An 18,224-nucleotide genomic window follows, 5' to 3' on the forward strand; every position below is an offset into this window, starting at 1 on the left:
CCCCACCACCACCTCGTCCGGGGATGAGGATGAGGACTGGACCATTGGGCACGGCCCCGGGGCACCATCCTCCACAGGGAAGGGGGTTTTGGGGTGGGCACTCGCTCATCTACCCTGACCTCCAAGTACACTTCGTGCACCAAGCCCCACGTTGCCGGTGCCATCAGCTGTTGCTCCGGTGCAGCAGCCAACGAATGGTGCAAAGGGGGCATCGGCATCACTTCCTCTCCACCCCCTCAGCTGTAAGGGGAATGAGGCTGGAGTCTGCCACAAAGTATTTGTAGTGGCTTGAATCATTTTAATGAGTGGCAATGCCTCCCTGGATGGCTCTTCAGGGGTTAATGTGTCCACCATGGGGACCTCAGACTCGACCACCTCCTCAGCCTGTAGCCCCATGTTATGGTCAACCCTGCGCAAGTTCCTGGTATGCTCTATTATCAACGGGAGGGGTGGCCCAGTGGACGAAGACTCCGCCACCGCCTGATCCGGCGAGGACAATGACAAAGTCCTAGGCAGTACCAGGCCCTCCAGTCCCTCTGGACACTTTCTGCTTGGTACCGTGCTGTTCAGCGCTGACAGTGATCTTGGTGCCAGTGGTGGAGCCAGGACCCGGACGGGGCTCTGCACTGTGGAAAGAAGCTGTCTCAGTACCTTGAGGCAGGGGATGGTGACAAGGTGGTAAAGGGGTGCGTCCTTCTGAAATTACAGTCCCTGGAGTAAAGTGCCCTGGGCCTGGTGGTATGACCATAGGGTCCAGAAAAGCCATTGCATAGCTCCTGCCATGGCACCATCCCCACCTCCTGCCTGTAGCGGAGCCGCTCTGATCAGTGACGACTGCGCCTAGAATAGTAGGAATCCGCCTCTGAATCCAAAGATGAGGAACCTGAGCATGTAGACCACGGGGATGCCAAGCGGAGAAGGTGAGTGGTGCCTCATCATTGCAGGCTTGCCTCTAGATGGCGCCAGGTCTGTCTTGGCTGGTGGGGGACTGCGAAGCCGTCATGGCAATCAAGCCCCTGGCCACCTCAAACGTGTCCAGGGTGGAAGGGAGCACACTCTAGCAGGAGAATCCAACAGCATTCGACTCGCCGGACCCCTTTGCAGGCCCGAAGTCAATAGTGCTGACTCCTGTGAGACTGGCGGCAGATGCCCCTGCACGGGATGCACACCAGTGGCACTGTTAGACCCAGCTGCTCTCACATAGACCCATAGCTCTATACCTAGAGTCCTTCCTTGGTGCCGTTTCTCTAACGGATGCTGGAGTGCTCCACACAGAGGTGCTCGGTGCAGAGTCCTGCTGGCCCGGGGCCAGCTGAGGATGGAGGGCTGCCTCCATAAGGAGTTGTTTGAGCCTGAAGTACCTTTCCTTCTTTGTTCTCGGGCGGAACCCTTTGGAGATCTTGCAGTGATCTGGTCTGATGTGCCTCCCCCAGACACTTAGGGCAGCAGTCATGGCATGGCTGTGGCAGGTACCGCACAGCTTAAACCCTTGGGATTGAGGCATGCCCCCCACTTCTATTTAACTAACTACTAAGACTAACACTAACCAATGAACTATTTACAGGATAATCAAAAGTCCGATCACTAGGGAAAATACTTGCCAAGGCAAGAGAGACATGCAGTTCTTACAACTGTCAATGGCAGTAAGAAGGAACTGAAGAGACGGTGGGTCAGCAAGGACCTATATACACCACCGTAAAGGCTCGATTCCAGGGGTCTCCACACCCAACCCGACAGGTATCACTAGGGGAAAAACCTTTCAACGACTGTGCACGCAGTGCATGCACACCTACTTGGAATCAACATGAACAAGCACTCGAACAGGGAAGATAGGATGGCAGCAGGGGAGTACAGGGCAGAACAGAACAGAAAAGAAAAAACCTCCATTCTGCCAAACTCCTCCGACCTCTAACACCAGTACTCCCTAACTCACCCTTAAAAACCCCAGCTAGTTCTCAGGAAACTAGGCAGTTAAAAGGGGTATGGACAAATCTGGTACTCACCGCTACGTGGACGGTTCTTCCTCAGCCGGTAACAGTCCAGACAGACTCCAAAACCACATTTGCGACAAACCCAATGAATATTGAAGAGGGTTGTCTCACATACATCGCACATCTCCCTCACACCACGGACAGCTCGCTTCCAGGCTACTTTCTCTACAAAGAAAAGAAGGAACATTGCAGGAATGAACGCTAGGATAATGGATTGTACAGCCCAGTGCGTAGCCCCACATGCTATCTTCAAGCACAGGACAGTCTTCACTAGAGTAGGTCTCAATGAAAAAGCTATTTGGGAGTACTGAAGGAGATCTGTGGGCAGCAAAAGCTTCAAATACAATGCTTTAATTCCATTTCTCCCAAGTAAATTTGGAAATATCTTAGAAGCGCCACAGATAGAACCATTCATTGAGACAAGACTTCCTGAGAGGGGAGTTTGGGAGAGAACAGTTTGACATCAGACAGACATCTGCAGTAGTGATCATGTGACACTTATTTCTACCATCGGAAAAGGGGGAAAAACTAAGCCTCTAAGAGCTGTAAGAAGCACAGGGGTATTTTGTGCGATTCAGAGAGTTTCAGCAAAAGATAAGAGAACTTACAGAAACTACTGTGAAACTAGAAAACCTCATATTAATTACTATCTGTAAATAAAGTTTAAAACCCTCTATAGATGACAAGCATAGGATTTTAGTAATTTAGTAATCATAGACCTAGCAGCTTCCTGGGTTTTCAGATGCTGACAGATCTGTAGGAAAAATTCCCTCCAACTGGCTCCTTTTCCTCCTTTCCCCTATGGCCATCCTCTGCATACCCATGTGATGGGTTAAACCCCCTATATCACCACAGGAATGGGGCTTCTTCTTGTGCTGGCAGAGCTAGATCACAGAATCATAGGATCTAGCATAGCTCAGTCTGTCAGCCAAGCCAGGCCCTGCTGGGTGGGGGAAGTGGCATGTCCCTTCCCCTGAAGATCCTGGTGCTCTTCTGGGATGGGGGCTGCACAACGGGGCCACCCCCTAAAGATAGCAAGATGGGAGGATACAGACCTTCACTTGGGGGGTGGGAGAGGGGAGGAGAGCCACGAGACAGCAACACATTTGTTTCAGGTTTCAGTGGGTGGTTTGTTTGTTTGTTTTTTGGGGTAGGGGTGGGGGGAAGGAGGGAACGGCACTGGCCAAGGGTGGGTGGGGTGAGGGTGTTCCAGGAACCTTATCCACTGACTGGGACCTCACTGGTTAGGCAATAATTTCTCTCATGGGACAAGAGGCAGCAGTATTTTCACTCTCTTCACTGTCGCTAGTGAAAGCGGAAGCAAGAAGATCCAGAGAAGGGTGAGGATTTGATCTGAGAGAGTCAGCTAGGTATCAACAAAATGAGTACTTCACCAGGACTTCAGTCTTTTGTTTAGGTGGCTGGAAGTCAAGAGTTCTACCTGCTGCACATGTTGAAGGATAAAGTTGTCTATCAGCATGTGTAGCAGCTCCGATTTGCTGCCCTTCCCTTTCAGGTAGGGGAAAGGCAGCCAATTGGTGGAGATTTCTCCACAGACTAGACGTGTCTATGAGGAAAAGCCGTAGAATTAGCATGTCTGGGGGTGTGCGCGCATACGGAACCAGTGGATGGGTGACTAAAGAATGAACTGTATCTGGGGAGTACATACAATAGGCATATGAGGCGGGCATGGGTGTAAAACTGCTAATATGTATCAAAATTGATGAGCATTTATCTGAATTCATTTAAATATAAACTAAAACCTGTAGGATTACAGTTTGTAAATGTTGGTAGGTGTGTCAAATAACTTTGTTCCAATTTTGAAAAAAAAAAGGCATACTATGTAAATCTAGGTAACATTTACAACATCCATGCTAAAAATTATGTAAAAAAAGTTACAAAGTGAGAGAAAACCCACTGGTTCTAACTCTTAAACAGAGAATATATTTAATTACAAAAATACTGTTTCCCTTTTTCACAAACTCAATTTCTTGAAATTTTTTCTTTAACAGGAAGGCTCTCTGTTTATAGTTTCTGCCAAAAGGTAAAGTTGATTTTGTAAGTGTGAAGAAAATTTTGAACCATTTGAGTTAAGGAAAGTTACACGTTCTTTCTTAGGTTTCAGAGTGGTAGCCATGTTAGTCTATATCAGCAAAAAGAACGAGTAGTACTTGTGGCACACATTGTGACTAACAAATTTATCTGGGCATAAACTTTTGTGGGCTAAAACCCACTTCATCGGATGCATGCAGTGGAAAATATATATAAGGTTTTTTTCCCTCCTGCTGATAACAGCCCACCTTAATTGATTAGTCTCGTTATAGCTGGTATGGCAACACCTGTTTTTTCATGTTCTCTGTGTGTGTACACACACACACACACACACACCCCGAACATGAAAAAACGGGTGTTGCCATACCAGCTATAACGAGACTAATCAATTAAGGTGGGCTGTTATCAGCAGGAGGAAAAAAAAACTTTTGTAGTGATAATCAGGATGCCCCATTTCCAACAGTTGACAAGAAGATGTGAGTAACAGTAGGGGAAAAAATTAGCAAGGGGAAGTAGTTTTACTTTGTGTAATGACTCATCCACTCACAGTCTTTATTCAAGCCTAATTTAATGGTGTCCAGTTTGCAAATTACTTCTAATTCAGCAGTTTCTCATTGGAGTCTGTTTTTGACTTTTTTTGTTGGAGTATTGTAACTTTTAGGTCTGTAATTGAGTGACCAGGGAGATTGAAGTGTTCTCCGACTGGTTTTTGAATGTTATAATTCTTAACGTCTGATTTGTGTCCATTTATTCTTTTGCATAGAGACTGTCCTGTTTGGCCAATGTACATGGCAAAGGGCCATTGCTGGCACATGATGGCATATATCACATTGGTAGATGTACAGGTGAACGAGCCTCTGATGGTGTGGCTGATGTGATTAGGTCCTATGATGGTGTCCCTTGAATAGATATGTGACGGAATTGGCAAGGGGCTTTGTTGCAATGATAGGTTCCTGGGTTAGTGTTTTTGTTGTGTGGTATGTGGTTGCTGGTGAGTATTTGCTTCAGGTTGGGGGGCTGTCTGTAAGCGAGGACTGGCCTGTCTCCCAAGATCTGTGAGAGAGAGGGATCATTCTTCATTTTTATGGCTGACTTAGAACAACGCTTCCTCAGCTCTTGTCCCCTAATGCCCCTACTCTACTTGCGCTACATTGATGACATCTTCATCATCTGGACTCATAATCAGCTCAGCTTTTTCTTGGGGCATTAGAGGAGGCAAGATGGGGTGAGATGAGGGCTGTACTATGTTAGGGTGGTGCAAAGGAGTGAATTTTGGTTGTACAGGCAGTCAGCAGTGGATTCAAGAAGTTCAGCCATTAAGAAATCACAATAAATAGTATATGCATCCATGATCAATGGCCCAAAGTCTTACTCGATCCCAAAGTAGAGCTGCCTATGTGAACAGTAGATTACATTCATTTCCATTTTCTCAGGGTCTTGGGTCAGGCAGTTGCTGAAGGAAAATAATTTTTGCTTTCCTTATTTAATATAGAATTAACAGTTTCTGGCAATGTATTTGTTCTTTCACACGACAAACTGCTCTGACGGAAGAGGGAACTCCCTGAAGATGGTCTCAGTTTCTCTCACACTCTAGAGGAAGAAACACAACCTCTTTGAAAGAAGGAAAGTAGAAGTGTTACAATGAGGATCAAAATTTATTCCTTCAGTCTAGGGCTGTCAATTAATTGCAGATAACTCACGTGATTAACTCAAAAAAATTAATCAGGATTAAAAAAATTAATCGCGATTAATCAGTTTTAATTGCACTGTTAAAACAATAGATTACCAATTGAAATTAAATATTTTTGATGATTTTCTATAGTTTCATGTATATTGTATTCTGTGTTTTAATTGAAATAACACAGATTTATTACAAATTTGCACTGTAAAAATGATAAACAGAAGAAATTGTATGAGGAATTGAAAAATACTATTACTGTAGTGCAATCTCTGTCGTGAATGTGCAACTTAAAATGTAGGTTTTTTTTGTTGTGGGTTTTTTTTTTTTTTCTGGTTTGTTTTGTTTTTTTTTTAAACACACATAATTGCACCCAAAAACAAAACAATGTAAAACTTCAGAGCCTACAAGTCCACTCAGTCCTACTTCGTTTTCAGCCAATCGCTAAGATAAACAAGTTTGTTTACATTTACAGGAGATAATGCTGCCTTTTTCTTACTTGCAATGTCACCAGAAAGTGAGAACAGGCATTTGCATGGCACTTTTGTAGCCGGCATTGCAAGGTATTTACGTGCCAGATATGCTAAACATCTTATGGCCCTTCATGCTTCGGCCACCATTCCAGAAGACATGCTTCCATGCTGATTCCACGCTTGTTAAAAAAAAATAATGCATTAATTAAATTCGTGACTGCACTCTTTGGGGGAGAATTGTATGCCTCCTGGTGTTTTACCTGTATTCTGTCATATATTTCATATTAGAGCAGTCTCGGATGGTGACCCAGCACGTTTGGTTTTAAGATCACTTTCACGGCAGATTTCACAAAACGCAAACAAGGTACCAATGTGAGATTTCTAAAGATAGCTCAGCACTCCACCCGAGGTTTAAGAATCTGAAGTGCCTTCCAAAATCTGAAAGGGATGAAGTGTGGAGCATACTTTCAGAAGTCTTAAAGACCAATCCTCCAATGCGGAAATTACAGAACCTGAACCACCAAAAAAGAAAATGAACCTTCTGCTGGTGGCATCTGACTCAGATAATGAAAATGAACATGCATTGGTCCTCACTGCTTTGGACTGTTATCGAGCAGAACCTGTCACAGCAGAACGCATGTCCCCTGGAATGGCGGCTGAAGCATGAAGGGACATATGAATCTTTAGCACATCTGGCACGTAAGTAGCTTGTGATGCCGGCTACAACAGTGCCATGAGAACGCCTGTTCTCACTTTCAGGTGACATTGTAAACAAGAAGTGGTCATTATCTCCTGCAAATGTAAACAAACTTGTTTGTCTGAGGGACTGGCTGAACAAGAAGTAGGACTGAGTGGACTTGCAGGCTCTAAAATTTTACATTGTTTTATTTTTGAATGCAACTTTTTGTACATAATTCTACAGTTGTAAGTTCAACTTTCATGATAAAGAGATTGCACTACAGTACTTGTATTAGGTGAACTGAAAAATACTATTTTTTTTTTTTTTTTACAGTGCACATACTTGTAATCAAAAATAAATATGGAGTGAGCACTGTACACATTGTATTCTGTTTTGTAATTGAAATCAATATATTTGAAAATGTAGAAAACATCCAAAAATATTTAAATAAATTGTATTCTTTTATTGTTTAATCGCGTTTAATTTTTTTTTTTTTTTTTTAATCGCTTGATAGCCCTACTTCAGTCCCATTCCACTGTACTGTACAGACATTACAAAAAGGAGTAAAACCAACAGCTTACGGTGTGGCTCCACCATCATCATTGCCTCCTTCTCAGACATAACAAGTTGGCAGAACTGGTCCCCAACATTGGCCAGGATATATTTAGAGGTCTCCAGGTCAATACCCTCTGCAGGGGAAGACGACGGAATCCACAGGCTCATGGCATCAGGATCACTCTGCTGGGGATTTAAGAATCCTTCCACTCGTAGGATACCTTTCCGAGTAAATATCAGTCTGAAACAAAACAGTATAAGCTAGTCAACAAGGAACACAATGGTTGCCATCTACCTTCTGCAGCCATCCACGTCACAACATGCACCCAGAAAGGAGAAGAAAGGTTTCCTCTACATCTATACTCTTCAACCAGTACAATTCATATCTATATCCGGAAAGGCAAAGCAGGTTATGTGAAGGCAACGGCAGTAGGCAGCTAATAGGAAACGGATCCATCCCTTACAAGCAAGTGGTGATGGAGAGCTCTACATAAGGAAAATGATTCAGGTTTGGGAAATAACAGTACTGAAAAGTGTCAAGGGACCACGGTGATAAGAGTCATCTGGAGTTATCTGGTCTGGTAGGTGACAGTATCTAAAGTCCTGTGCACTGTTCTCCATTCTGACTCTTAGCACAAGTCATTTCCTAGATTCTGAAAAAATGCTGTAGGGGAACAGGGGGGAAATAAATAAATCGGGAATTGGGAATAGGATACAGAGCCTCTCTCTACTAACTCAAAGTCAGCCTACAATGTTAGGCCCAGATTTTTAAAGGTATTTAGGTGTTGCTGCACTCAGCGTTACAATGCCTAACTGATTTAGAAGCCTAAATCATTTTCTAACAGGATTTAGACATTATCAATAGGATTTCAGCTCCTAAATGCTTAAATCCCTTTAAAAAAAAATGAGACTTCAGCATTGCAACGCTGAGTGCAGCTATGCCTAAGTACCTTTAAAAACGTGGTCCCCAGGGACAAAGTTGATGTAACTTGACAACTGTTTCAACGGCTGACATGTTAGAACTAATCTCAGGCTGGCTTATACTGGACATGCAAAATACCCACCATGCATGCCACCAGTCTCAGCAGAAACCAATGCCAGTTGTCAGAGGAAGAACTACTCTTCAGTCACAGAGGAAGCCCCCCAGATCAAAGCTGACGTACATCTGGTGGGGGCACCACAACATATCAAGGAAGCTTGCACTTCTGCTATACTCTCTATTCTAAGAGAAGAACTTATTTCAAACTTCTCACCCCAGTACTAATTTAGCTTTAAAACCAATGAAGCGAGAGACAACGCACCGCCTCTCCCGCAACCATCCCCCCGACAAAAAGACAAAACGGTTACTAATCTTCTGTAACTGTGTTTCTTAGAGATAGAATCACAGAATCATAGGACTGGAAAGAACCTTGAGAGGTCTAGTCCAGTCCCCTGCACTAATGGCAGGAATAAGTACCATCTAGACTATCTCTGACAGATGTTTGTCTAACCTGCTCCTAAAAATCTCTAATGATGAAGATTCACCAACTTCCCTAGGCACTTATATTCCAGTGCTTAACCACCCGGATAGGAAGTTTTTCCTAGTGTCCAATCCTTGCTGCAATATAAGTCCACTGCTTCTTTTCCTATCCTCAGATGTTAAAGAGAACAATTTTCCTCTCTCCTTCTTGTAACAACCTTTTATGTACTTATGTACTTTTATGTATGTTATCATGTCCTCTCTCAGTCTTCTCTTCTCCAGACTAAACAATCCCATTTTTTTTTCAATCTTCCCTCACAGGTCATGTTTTCTTGACATTTAATAATTTTTGTTGCTCTTCTATGGACTCTCTCTAATTTGTCCACATCTTTCCTGAAATGTGGCACCCAGAACTGGACACAATACTCCAACTGAGGCCTTATCAGCATGTAGTAGAGCAGAATAACTTGTGTCTTGCTTACAAAACTCATGCTAATACATCCCAGAATGAGGTTTGCTTTTTTTTTTTTTTTTTTTTTTTTTTTTCTTTTTTTTGCAGTAGTGTTACACTGTTGGCTCATATTTAGCTTGTGATCCAGGATGACTAAAACAGCCTTAGTCATGGATATTTTTAGTAAAAAAGTCACGGACAAGCCACAGGCAGTAAACAAAAATGCTCTGCCTGTAACCTGTCCATGACTTGTACTACATACCCCTGACTAAATGGGGGGCGGGGGCAGCCCAGGGGTGCCACGGATGCTCGGGGGAGGGGGGGGGGGGGTTGTCAGTGGCCCTGGACTTCTGCTGGTGCTGGGGGGTTGGGGGTGGAGAGGGTTGGTGGGGCTGGCAGGCTCCCTACCTGGCTCCGCGCCTCCCTGGAAGTGGGAACATCCCCCTCCCTCAGCTCCTAGGCGGAGGCTTGGCCAAGCCGCTCTGCACGCTGCCTCCACCCTGAGCACCAGCTCCGCAGCTCCCATTGGTCGTGAACCAGAGCTGCCTGGCCACGCCTCTGCCTAGGAGGTGAGGGGTGTCGCCCACTGAGAACATGACTTTGGATATCAGATCCGACAGTCTGGAATTGGTTTGCGGAAGGAAAGCTCTGGCTTAGGTTGAGTCGAGCACTGCCCCAGTAAACACTATTCTCTGAACTGGAACAAAGAGTTGACTTTTGCTCATTTATCAATAGGCCCAGCGCTCGGAAGGTGACCGAATGGGAGAGCAGTGAATTGGTAGTGGCACTGGTTTACAATAAACCTGAGAAATCTTCTGTGGCCACGGAAGACACAAATGTGAAAGTAGGCATCCTTTAAATTGAGGGAGGCGTACCAGTACCCTGGATCCAGGGAAGGAATGATGGAGGCCCGGGAGACCATGCAGAACCTCAGTTTCTTGAGATATCTATTGAGGTGCCACAAGTCCAAAATGGGCCAAAGCTCCCCTTAGCCTTTGGGATCAGGAAATATTGGGAGTAAAACCCCTTTCTCTCAAGTCTTGAGGAACCTTCTCCATGGCCCCGATCCACAGGAGGGATTGCACCTCCTGGGCAAGGAGTTGCTCATGAGAAGGGTCCCTGAAGAGGGACAAGGATAGAGGGTGGGATGGATGGCAGTCAGCTGCAGCTGAACAGAGAACAGCAGAGAGGCTAACAGAGGGAGTTTGACTGGGAGTTCCCCTGGGGAGAGCCCGCTGAGGCTTTCAACTTGCAGGCTCCTCTGAGTAGTTGTTGCAACAGCTGAGGAAGCTCTTAGAGGGAAGATAAAATGGATGGTGAGCAATCAGCTGTCGTGACCTGCACAGGATGTGCCATGTTAGTCTCTCTTCCACAGGACAGAAGCGACTTTGTCTGTACAAAGTGCAAGCTGGTCTCCATGTTGGAAGAGAAGGTTCAAGGTCTGGAGAAACAAGTATCAACCCTGCGTTGCATAAGAGAAAACGAAGATTTCCTAAACAGACGTCAGGATATGCTTCTACGGGCACAACATTCTGAAGAATTGGAGCAAGCTGCACAGCGGGGACAGAAGGACGGTGAAGAAATTTGGCAGCATGTGACTTCCAGAAGAAGAAAAAGGCAGGTAGTGGTGGTCGGGGACTCCCTCCTCAGGGGGACTGAGTCATCTATCTGCCGTCCTGACCAGAAAAAATGAAAAGTCTGCTGCTTGCCAGGAGCTAGGATTCACGATGTGACGGAGAGATTGCGGAGACTCATCAAGCCCTCAGATCGCTACCCCTTCCTGCTTATCATAGAATCATAGAATATCAGGGTTGGAAGGGACCTCAGGAGGTCATCTAGTCCAACCCCCTGCTCAAAGCAGGACCAATTCCCAACTAAATCATCCCAGCCAGGGCTTTGTCAAGCCGGGTCTTAAAAACCTCTAAGGAAGGATATTCCACCACCTCCCTAGGTAACGCATTCCAGTGCTTCACCACCCTCCTACTGAAATAGTGTTTCCTAATATCCAACCTAGACCTGAAAGGTATAGCTGATTGTCACTGTACTTAGCACCCAGCAGTCCGATATTATGCAAGACCACGCTGAGAGTGGCCCTTGAGTCCTTCAGGCCACGAAGTCTCATGTCTGTCTGCTCTGAGAATAAAGAGGAATCTTGAAAGAGGAGATCCTGGATGGACTCTTGGACCTCGTGAGGAAGTTCTGAGGACTGGAGCCAAAAGCACTGCCTCATGGTGACAGCAGAGGTTATTGTCTTGGCTGCTGCGTCAGCTGCATCCAGAGCTGCCTGGAGAGATGACCCAGCCACATTCATGCCCTCCTCCAAGAGGGCAGAGAATTTCTGCCTTGAGTCCTGCAGCAGAGTGTCTTTAAACTTGGCTAAGTCGTCCCACAGATTGTAGTCGTATCTCCAGATACGCAGCTGTAGGCTACCCATTGAATAAACTTTTCTCCCAAACAGGTCCAGTTTTATTGCATTCTTTTGTTTCGGGGGTAGTGCTCATCTGGCCCTGCCTGCCCCTCTCATTGGCTGCTGACACAACCAGGGACCCTGGTGGGAGGGTGGGAGTATAGGTACTTGTACCCACTTGCTGGCACATAATATTTCTTTTCTGCCCTCTTTGAGGTGGGGGGCAGAGAAGGAGTTTGCCACAGGGCCTTGACCAAACCCATTACAACCTCATTAATGAGCAAGGCCATTTTGGACAGCTGCAGCCAGAATGTCAATAAGGCTGTGTGATGATTCCTTAAGCTCCAGCCCCAGGTTAGCTGCTATCCCCTTCAGAAGGTCCCGATGAGCCCTGAGGAAGTGAGCTACTCGGCCCTAAGACAGCCTCATCTGGGGAGGAGAAGGCAGCCACTTTCACCAGAGGAGGGACTCCTTCCTCAGCCGCAATGACATCCATGGGAACTACATCCTGAACATAGATACCAGGGTCGGGGTCAGGTGCCAAGCAGAAAGGAGCGATTGCCTGCCTCTTGGAAACCACAGAGTATGATCAATGGGAGGGAGGACCCAGTACAGGGGGAAACACCCAAGGGTTACCATATGGCCACTGCCCCGTTGGCCAGGTGCTAGCAGGGGGATTCACGCCAAGGTCTGGTGGTGCATAGGCTGGATACCAGTGGTGGCCCTTAGGTTGAACGTAGGGCTCTCCTTCAGACTCAGAAGTCCTCCCTCGGTGACCACTGTGGAGTAGTACCTCTCTCTGCCTCCATTCAATGCCGGGGGTCCGAGGACTGGAGACGGTCGTGACAACAGTATCAGGGTCAGCTTGACCCTAGAAGGACCCAGGGCGCCCAGGAAGGAGCTCCAAGATCCATGCTCCTTCCTGCTCATGGACATTGGGGCCAGCAGCTATCCCATCAGAGTCGGGGGAATCAGGAGCAAAATAAGTCCTTGGCCGCTGCAAAGGCCCCAGGGATCAATGGAACCATCAGACTGCTGGTGCCATGGTGGCTTCCAGGTGTCAGCGGAGGGTCCCGTACTGGATTCTATATTGTGGGTGGAGTTAACAGTGCCACCATGGGACTGGGAATGGAGGAGTTGCCTGACGCAGGTCACACTCTGCTGCCTTCCCCATGCTTGTCCTTCTTCTGCACTCTCGGTTCTCTGCTTTTTGTGCTTCTTCCTTGGCACTGGAGATGAATAGTGCTGGGCAGAGCACAGTGCCAGAGAAGCACTTCACAGTGAGGCTGAAGTGCTTGGTGTCGAATCAAAGCAGCTTGGCTCTGAGGCCGGTCCGAGAGCGGTTCCATTAGGATAACCTTCAGTCTTATTTCTCTATTTTTTTTGTGGGGGGGGGGGTCCAAAAGTTCTGACAAATATGGCATTTGTCCCTCACGTGAGTTTCTCTCAAACACTTCAAGCAACTAGAGTGTGGGTCGCTCATGGGCATAGGTTTGCTGCAGGAGGCACATGGTTTGAAGCCCTGGGACCAGGGCATGCCTGGCCCCTGGGGTGAAAAGAATCCCTCAACAATAGGGATTATCTATTTACACTAACACTAACTACAATATCTATATGCACTAAAACTGTACTTAAACTAACAAACTATGAACCAGAGTCCAAAACCACTGAAAAGAAGTCTTGCCAAAGCAAGAGGAGTTATTCCAGCAACCATCACGGGCAGTAAGAAGGAACTGAGAGGGTGCATGTCTGGCAGCCCTTCTTATACTGACGCATGAGCATGCGGCACCAGAGGGCGCTAGAGCCGGCCGACGGATACCACAGAAGGAAAAATCTCGGATAATGGTGTATATGGAATGTACGTGAGTCAGTACTCAAAGATGATGATTTTCTAGTAGTAGTATACTGTACATCGGAGTCACTGCTTTTTATTTCTCTAAAAATGAGCTGTTTATCTTTCTCCAAACCATGCAAGCACACAGTCAGGAGGGCCTGGTTAAGGAGATCGAGAGATACAACCCATTAAGGAATTGGGAAAGTGGCTGGTGTACCATGGAGAGAGAGACAGCAACTCTTAAGGCCAGTTACATATTTTCTCCAACATTAGCTTTGAACTGGCAACATTCAATTAGGATTTTTAGCCTAGCTAACAACTAACTCTGTCCCAACCTCATTAAAGAAAGATGGAAAAGAATAGTTATTTCAGTACAGGACCTTAGTATCCAGCAGTGAAATTTTACTGAGATTTGGAAGCAAATTCAGTCTCCTGGGACCTGGCATGAAGCCATCCAGTTAGTATCATATAGCTGTAGCTTTTGAGTTAGCTGAAGGGGGATAACAGCAATGGCAGCTGTTCTCCTTGCAGGACAATGATAGAACTCTAGCCAGGTGACAGTTTTTCGGAATGGTCAAAACCTTCATTAGGATACTCAGGCAAGTTAAAAAGTCCAAGAACAAAATACTTCGCACGTCACAAGTTTGAAGTGCTGCAAAAACATTACATATGAAGCAGAGAGATTCAGCACCTCCGAAAATGGAAGAAGCGACAGGCCACAGTTGAGTCATCCTGCTCCTGCTCCTTAAACTTGCGGTACCGCTCCAGACGACACTCCCGACACTTGTGCAGATGAGGGGCTACATTGATGCAAGATCCATCCTGGAGGAAAGGCTCTCCTGACTGCTTCAGCTTTCTCACCTTACTCATGTCTTTCAGCACAGACTGGCCAACTGTATGAAAGGGGAAAAATGAGACCCCATCAGTCAAACTACAACAGCAATGAACAACTCCAAGAAGCATATTTTCCAAGATCCTCTCTGAAAAATGCATTCCTTCCAGAGTAATGAACCCCAGGGTTACCCCTTGCACAGCAGACTGCTCCCCCTAGTTTTGATAGAAACTTTTGCCTACAATAGGCTCCCCAAACATGCCATACCACTTCAGTGATGGATATTTTAGAAAGAAAGAAATAATGCAGAATGTGAAAAACAATTTGGCTGAATAATGTTGTATAAACTCAAAATGCTGAAAAACTAGCAAAATGCATCTCCAAGCAATTCCAACCCTTTACTCTTCTCACCTCCAACATGGTTTAGAGTCCACCAAATTGGCAAGACCAAGGATGTATACAATCCAGTCCTCTGCTTCAAAGCACTGGATAGTACCATATGCTTCAAATGAAAGTGTAAAACTGCCTTAATAAACAATTGTGGAATAACATGCCAATGGGAAAGTCTATTAATGGTTATCTTTAATTCTGAAGCATACCCCTGTTAACTGTGCCATGAACTTTCTTAGCTTTTTCCCTAGTGAACGTACCTGCAGATATTCTTACATCAAACATCACATCTTTTTAAAACTCCAAGCTTTTTCCCCTACTAATATTTTGTGTCTGTACTAGTAATGCAGGGTTTATACCAGGGTGAAAAATAAGGTTTGCCATACAGAAAGTGTGCAGTGCAAAAAACAGTATCCCATCCCTTCATGTTCTCACGTATTCCTGCCCTGCCCTGAACGCTTCACCTTTCAGGGGGGCTGTGCGAGGCCGGCCCTTTGGGGCCTGCTTCCCTTTCCCTTTTCCCAGCAGCAGTTCAGCATTCCGCTCTCCACTGGGGCCGAGCTTGCCAATCAGATGCTCTGGGATTCCCTTTAGACAGGCCTTGGCCTGCAGCTGCTCCTCAGAATCACTCAAGTCTGACAGGTCACTGTTGGTACTAGAATCTGAGTCCTGTCTGGATGTCATGCTCCGCTCGTCTAAAGAGAACCTTTTCACAGCTTCAAAGGGGGCTTTGTTCTCCTGTGCAAACTCTGCCTGTGAAGAGAAAAAGCCAGGCGGGTGCCTGCCAAACACATTAGAAAAAGTTTTCAGGAGAGGATTGTCTTGCTGTCCAGGCCCAACAGATGGCTTTTCTTCTGTTGGGCTGGAGGAGAGCGTGGGCATCTCAATAGGCTGTGTCAGGCTGCCAGTGGGTGAGCTGGAACGGCCATTCCCCACAGTGGATGGGCTCTGAACACCAGCAACAGCAGCTGAACTAGGAGCATTAGAAACCATCTTGGAGGAATCTGTTGTTATGAACAAGGTTTTCTTCTTAGCTAGAGAAGAAGAGTCTGTTGAGGTGTGTGATTCTGGCCAGCTAGAAGCAGCCTTTAGACCCATAGCTGAAGGGGGTATAGATACGGTCTGAGATGAAGATGCAAAGCTGCTGAAAGGACTGAGTTCTGCTTTCTCAGCAAATGCCAGGAAAGGATTGGAGGGCTCCTCTCGGGACAGTTTTGGGGGCTGTAAAAATAGGTTTTCATGATTATCTGCAGGTCGAGTATTCAAGAGGCTTCGTGAAAAGGCTGGAGTGAGGGTGGGCATAGACTCCAAGGGCAGCTTCCGGTCCACAGAACTGCCAGATGGGGCTGCAGGTTTAGTGTCTGCTGCAAGAAGAGATTTACTTTTACAGATCCCAGAGCCCAGACTGTCCGCACTCTGTTTGAATGAGTCCCGACTAGAGGGCTCTTCAGCCAAAGTCTCTGAGATGACCGTGAAATAGTTACTGGAGGGCAGATTCTGGGACATGCACTGAAAAAATAAGTTCTTTGACAGATCAGAGTCTTTCTGAGTCTCTTGCCCAGTGCTACATCCAAATGGAAACCCAACAGGCTTGTTTGCTGGAGACAATACTCCATTTGATTGGCTTCTTCCATCCCCAAATGCCAAAGGCTGGGATGCAGTTGGGAGAGATGCTCCAAATCCAGAAGAGGTCAGAAGTGAATTTCGGGAATTCTGAAACAAAATTGAAGAGAGTTAACTAACAAAATGATTTCCTCTAAAAAGATGATTGAGTAGCTAAACCAGCAGAACTTTGCCCATTGCTACTAATTACACAATCACATCCTTCACATGCTTCTCACATACCTGCCATGGGAAGTCACAGCAGAAATCATTACTTGCACCAATGCAGCTTTCTCCAAACTTAAAAGTTTGGAATGTCTACCAAAGTAATACAGAAAAGGAATTTCCTTCCGCCACCCCCACAGATGTAACTATCCAGCTCATGGCAGTTACAAATTAAGGGTGGAAAGGCCAATCAAGTTTTATTAATGCCTTGTCACACTATGGAACACAGAACTGATATATGAATTGTCTACCTAATCTGGAATCTTATCTCCAAGAACAGTCAATGCTAGATATTTCAGAGGAAAACCTGAAATCACCATAATGAAGCTAGCTGAGAAATATCTCCTCGTGGTACAATATTGCATCTAGCTATTCCACAGCCTGATTCCTCCCATTGTTAGGGAGCTTTTCCTGACCATTAGCCTAGATCAGGAGTGGGCAAACTTTTTGGGCTGAGGGCCACATCTGGGTGAGGAAATTGTATTCAGTGCCGGGGCAGGGGGTTGGGGTGCGGGACGGAGTGCAGGATGTGGGAGGGGGTGCGGTGCGCAGGAAGGGGCTCAGGGCAAGGGATTGGGGCAGAGGAGGGGTGTGGGGTGTATGGGGGGCTCAGGGTGCAGGAGGGGTGCGGACTGCGGGAGGGGGCTCAGGGTTCAGGAGGGGTGCGAGATGCAGGCAGGGGGTTTGGGGCAGGGAGTTGGTGGGCGGGGTTCAGAAGGGGTTCGGGCTCTGGCCTGGTGCCACTTACCTGAAGTGGTTCCAGGGTGGCAGCGGCAGGCACCGGAGCCAGGGCAGGCTCCCTGAATGCCTGCCCTGACCCCATGCCGTGCCACTCCAGGAAGCGCTGCAGCCCCTGGGGGAGCGGGAGACGGAGGGCTCCGCGTGCGCAGCCCTTGCCACGCCTCCAGGTACCTCCCCCGAAACTCCCATTGGCTGCGGTTCCCCGCTCCCGGCCAATGGGAACTGGGGGGGGGGGCGCTGCCTGGAGGCAAGGGTAACATACAGCACCCTCTGCCCTCCTCCCCCCCCCCGGGGGGGGGGGCGCGCGCAGGGACATGGTGCTGGCCGCTTCTGAGAGCGGCAGGGGGCCCGCAGCACCACAGGGGGCAATCCTGCAGGCTGGATCCAAAGCCCTGAGGGGCCGGATCTGGCCCGTGGGCCGTAGTTTGCCCACCCCTGGCCTAGATTCTCTCTTTTTCACCTTATTACTCCTACTTATAGCCCCACTTTCACATAACACAGGAGTCAGGGGTCACCCAATGAAATTAACAGGCAGCAGGTTTAAAATAAACATAAGGAAGTATGTCACACAATGCACAGTAAACCTGTGGAACTCATTGCCAGGAGAGGTTGTGAAGACCAAAAGTATAATTGGGTTAAAAAAAATAATTCATAAGTTCATGGAGGATAGGTCCATCGATGACCATTGGCCAAGATGGTCAGGGATGCAACCCCATGTCCTTAAGCCTCTGACTGCCAGAAGCTGGGACTGGAGGACAGGGGAGGGATCACTCAAACTACCTGTTCTGTTCATTGCTTCTGAAGCATTTGGCACTGGCCACTGTTGGAAGACAGGACACTGGGCTAGATGGGCCA

General features: G+C 46.8%; 1 protein-coding gene across 1 annotated transcript in view; it reads right to left on the bottom strand.

Moving 5' to 3' along the window:
• The window catches only part of KDM3B (lysine demethylase 3B), a 103,045-nt gene that overhangs the window by 37,966 nt on the left and 46,855 nt on the right, over window positions 1-18,224 (bottom strand). Inside the window, exons 8-11 of the mRNA XM_054036861.1 lie at window positions 15,266-16,514; window positions 14,271-14,472; window positions 7,455-7,669; window positions 2,004-2,156 (exon numbers count right to left, since the gene is read on the bottom strand). Coding sequence (XP_053892836.1) covers window positions 2,004-2,156; window positions 7,455-7,669; window positions 14,271-14,472; window positions 15,266-16,514 — 1,819 coding nt within the window. The remainder of the gene's footprint in view (window positions 1-2,003; window positions 2,157-7,454; window positions 7,670-14,270; window positions 14,473-15,265; window positions 16,515-18,224) is intronic.

This window comes from Malaclemys terrapin, chromosome 8, assembly GCF_027887155.1.
Source record: "Malaclemys terrapin pileata isolate rMalTer1 chromosome 8, rMalTer1.hap1, whole genome shotgun sequence".
Taxonomy (NCBI): Eukaryota; Metazoa; Chordata; order Testudines; family Emydidae; genus Malaclemys; species Malaclemys terrapin.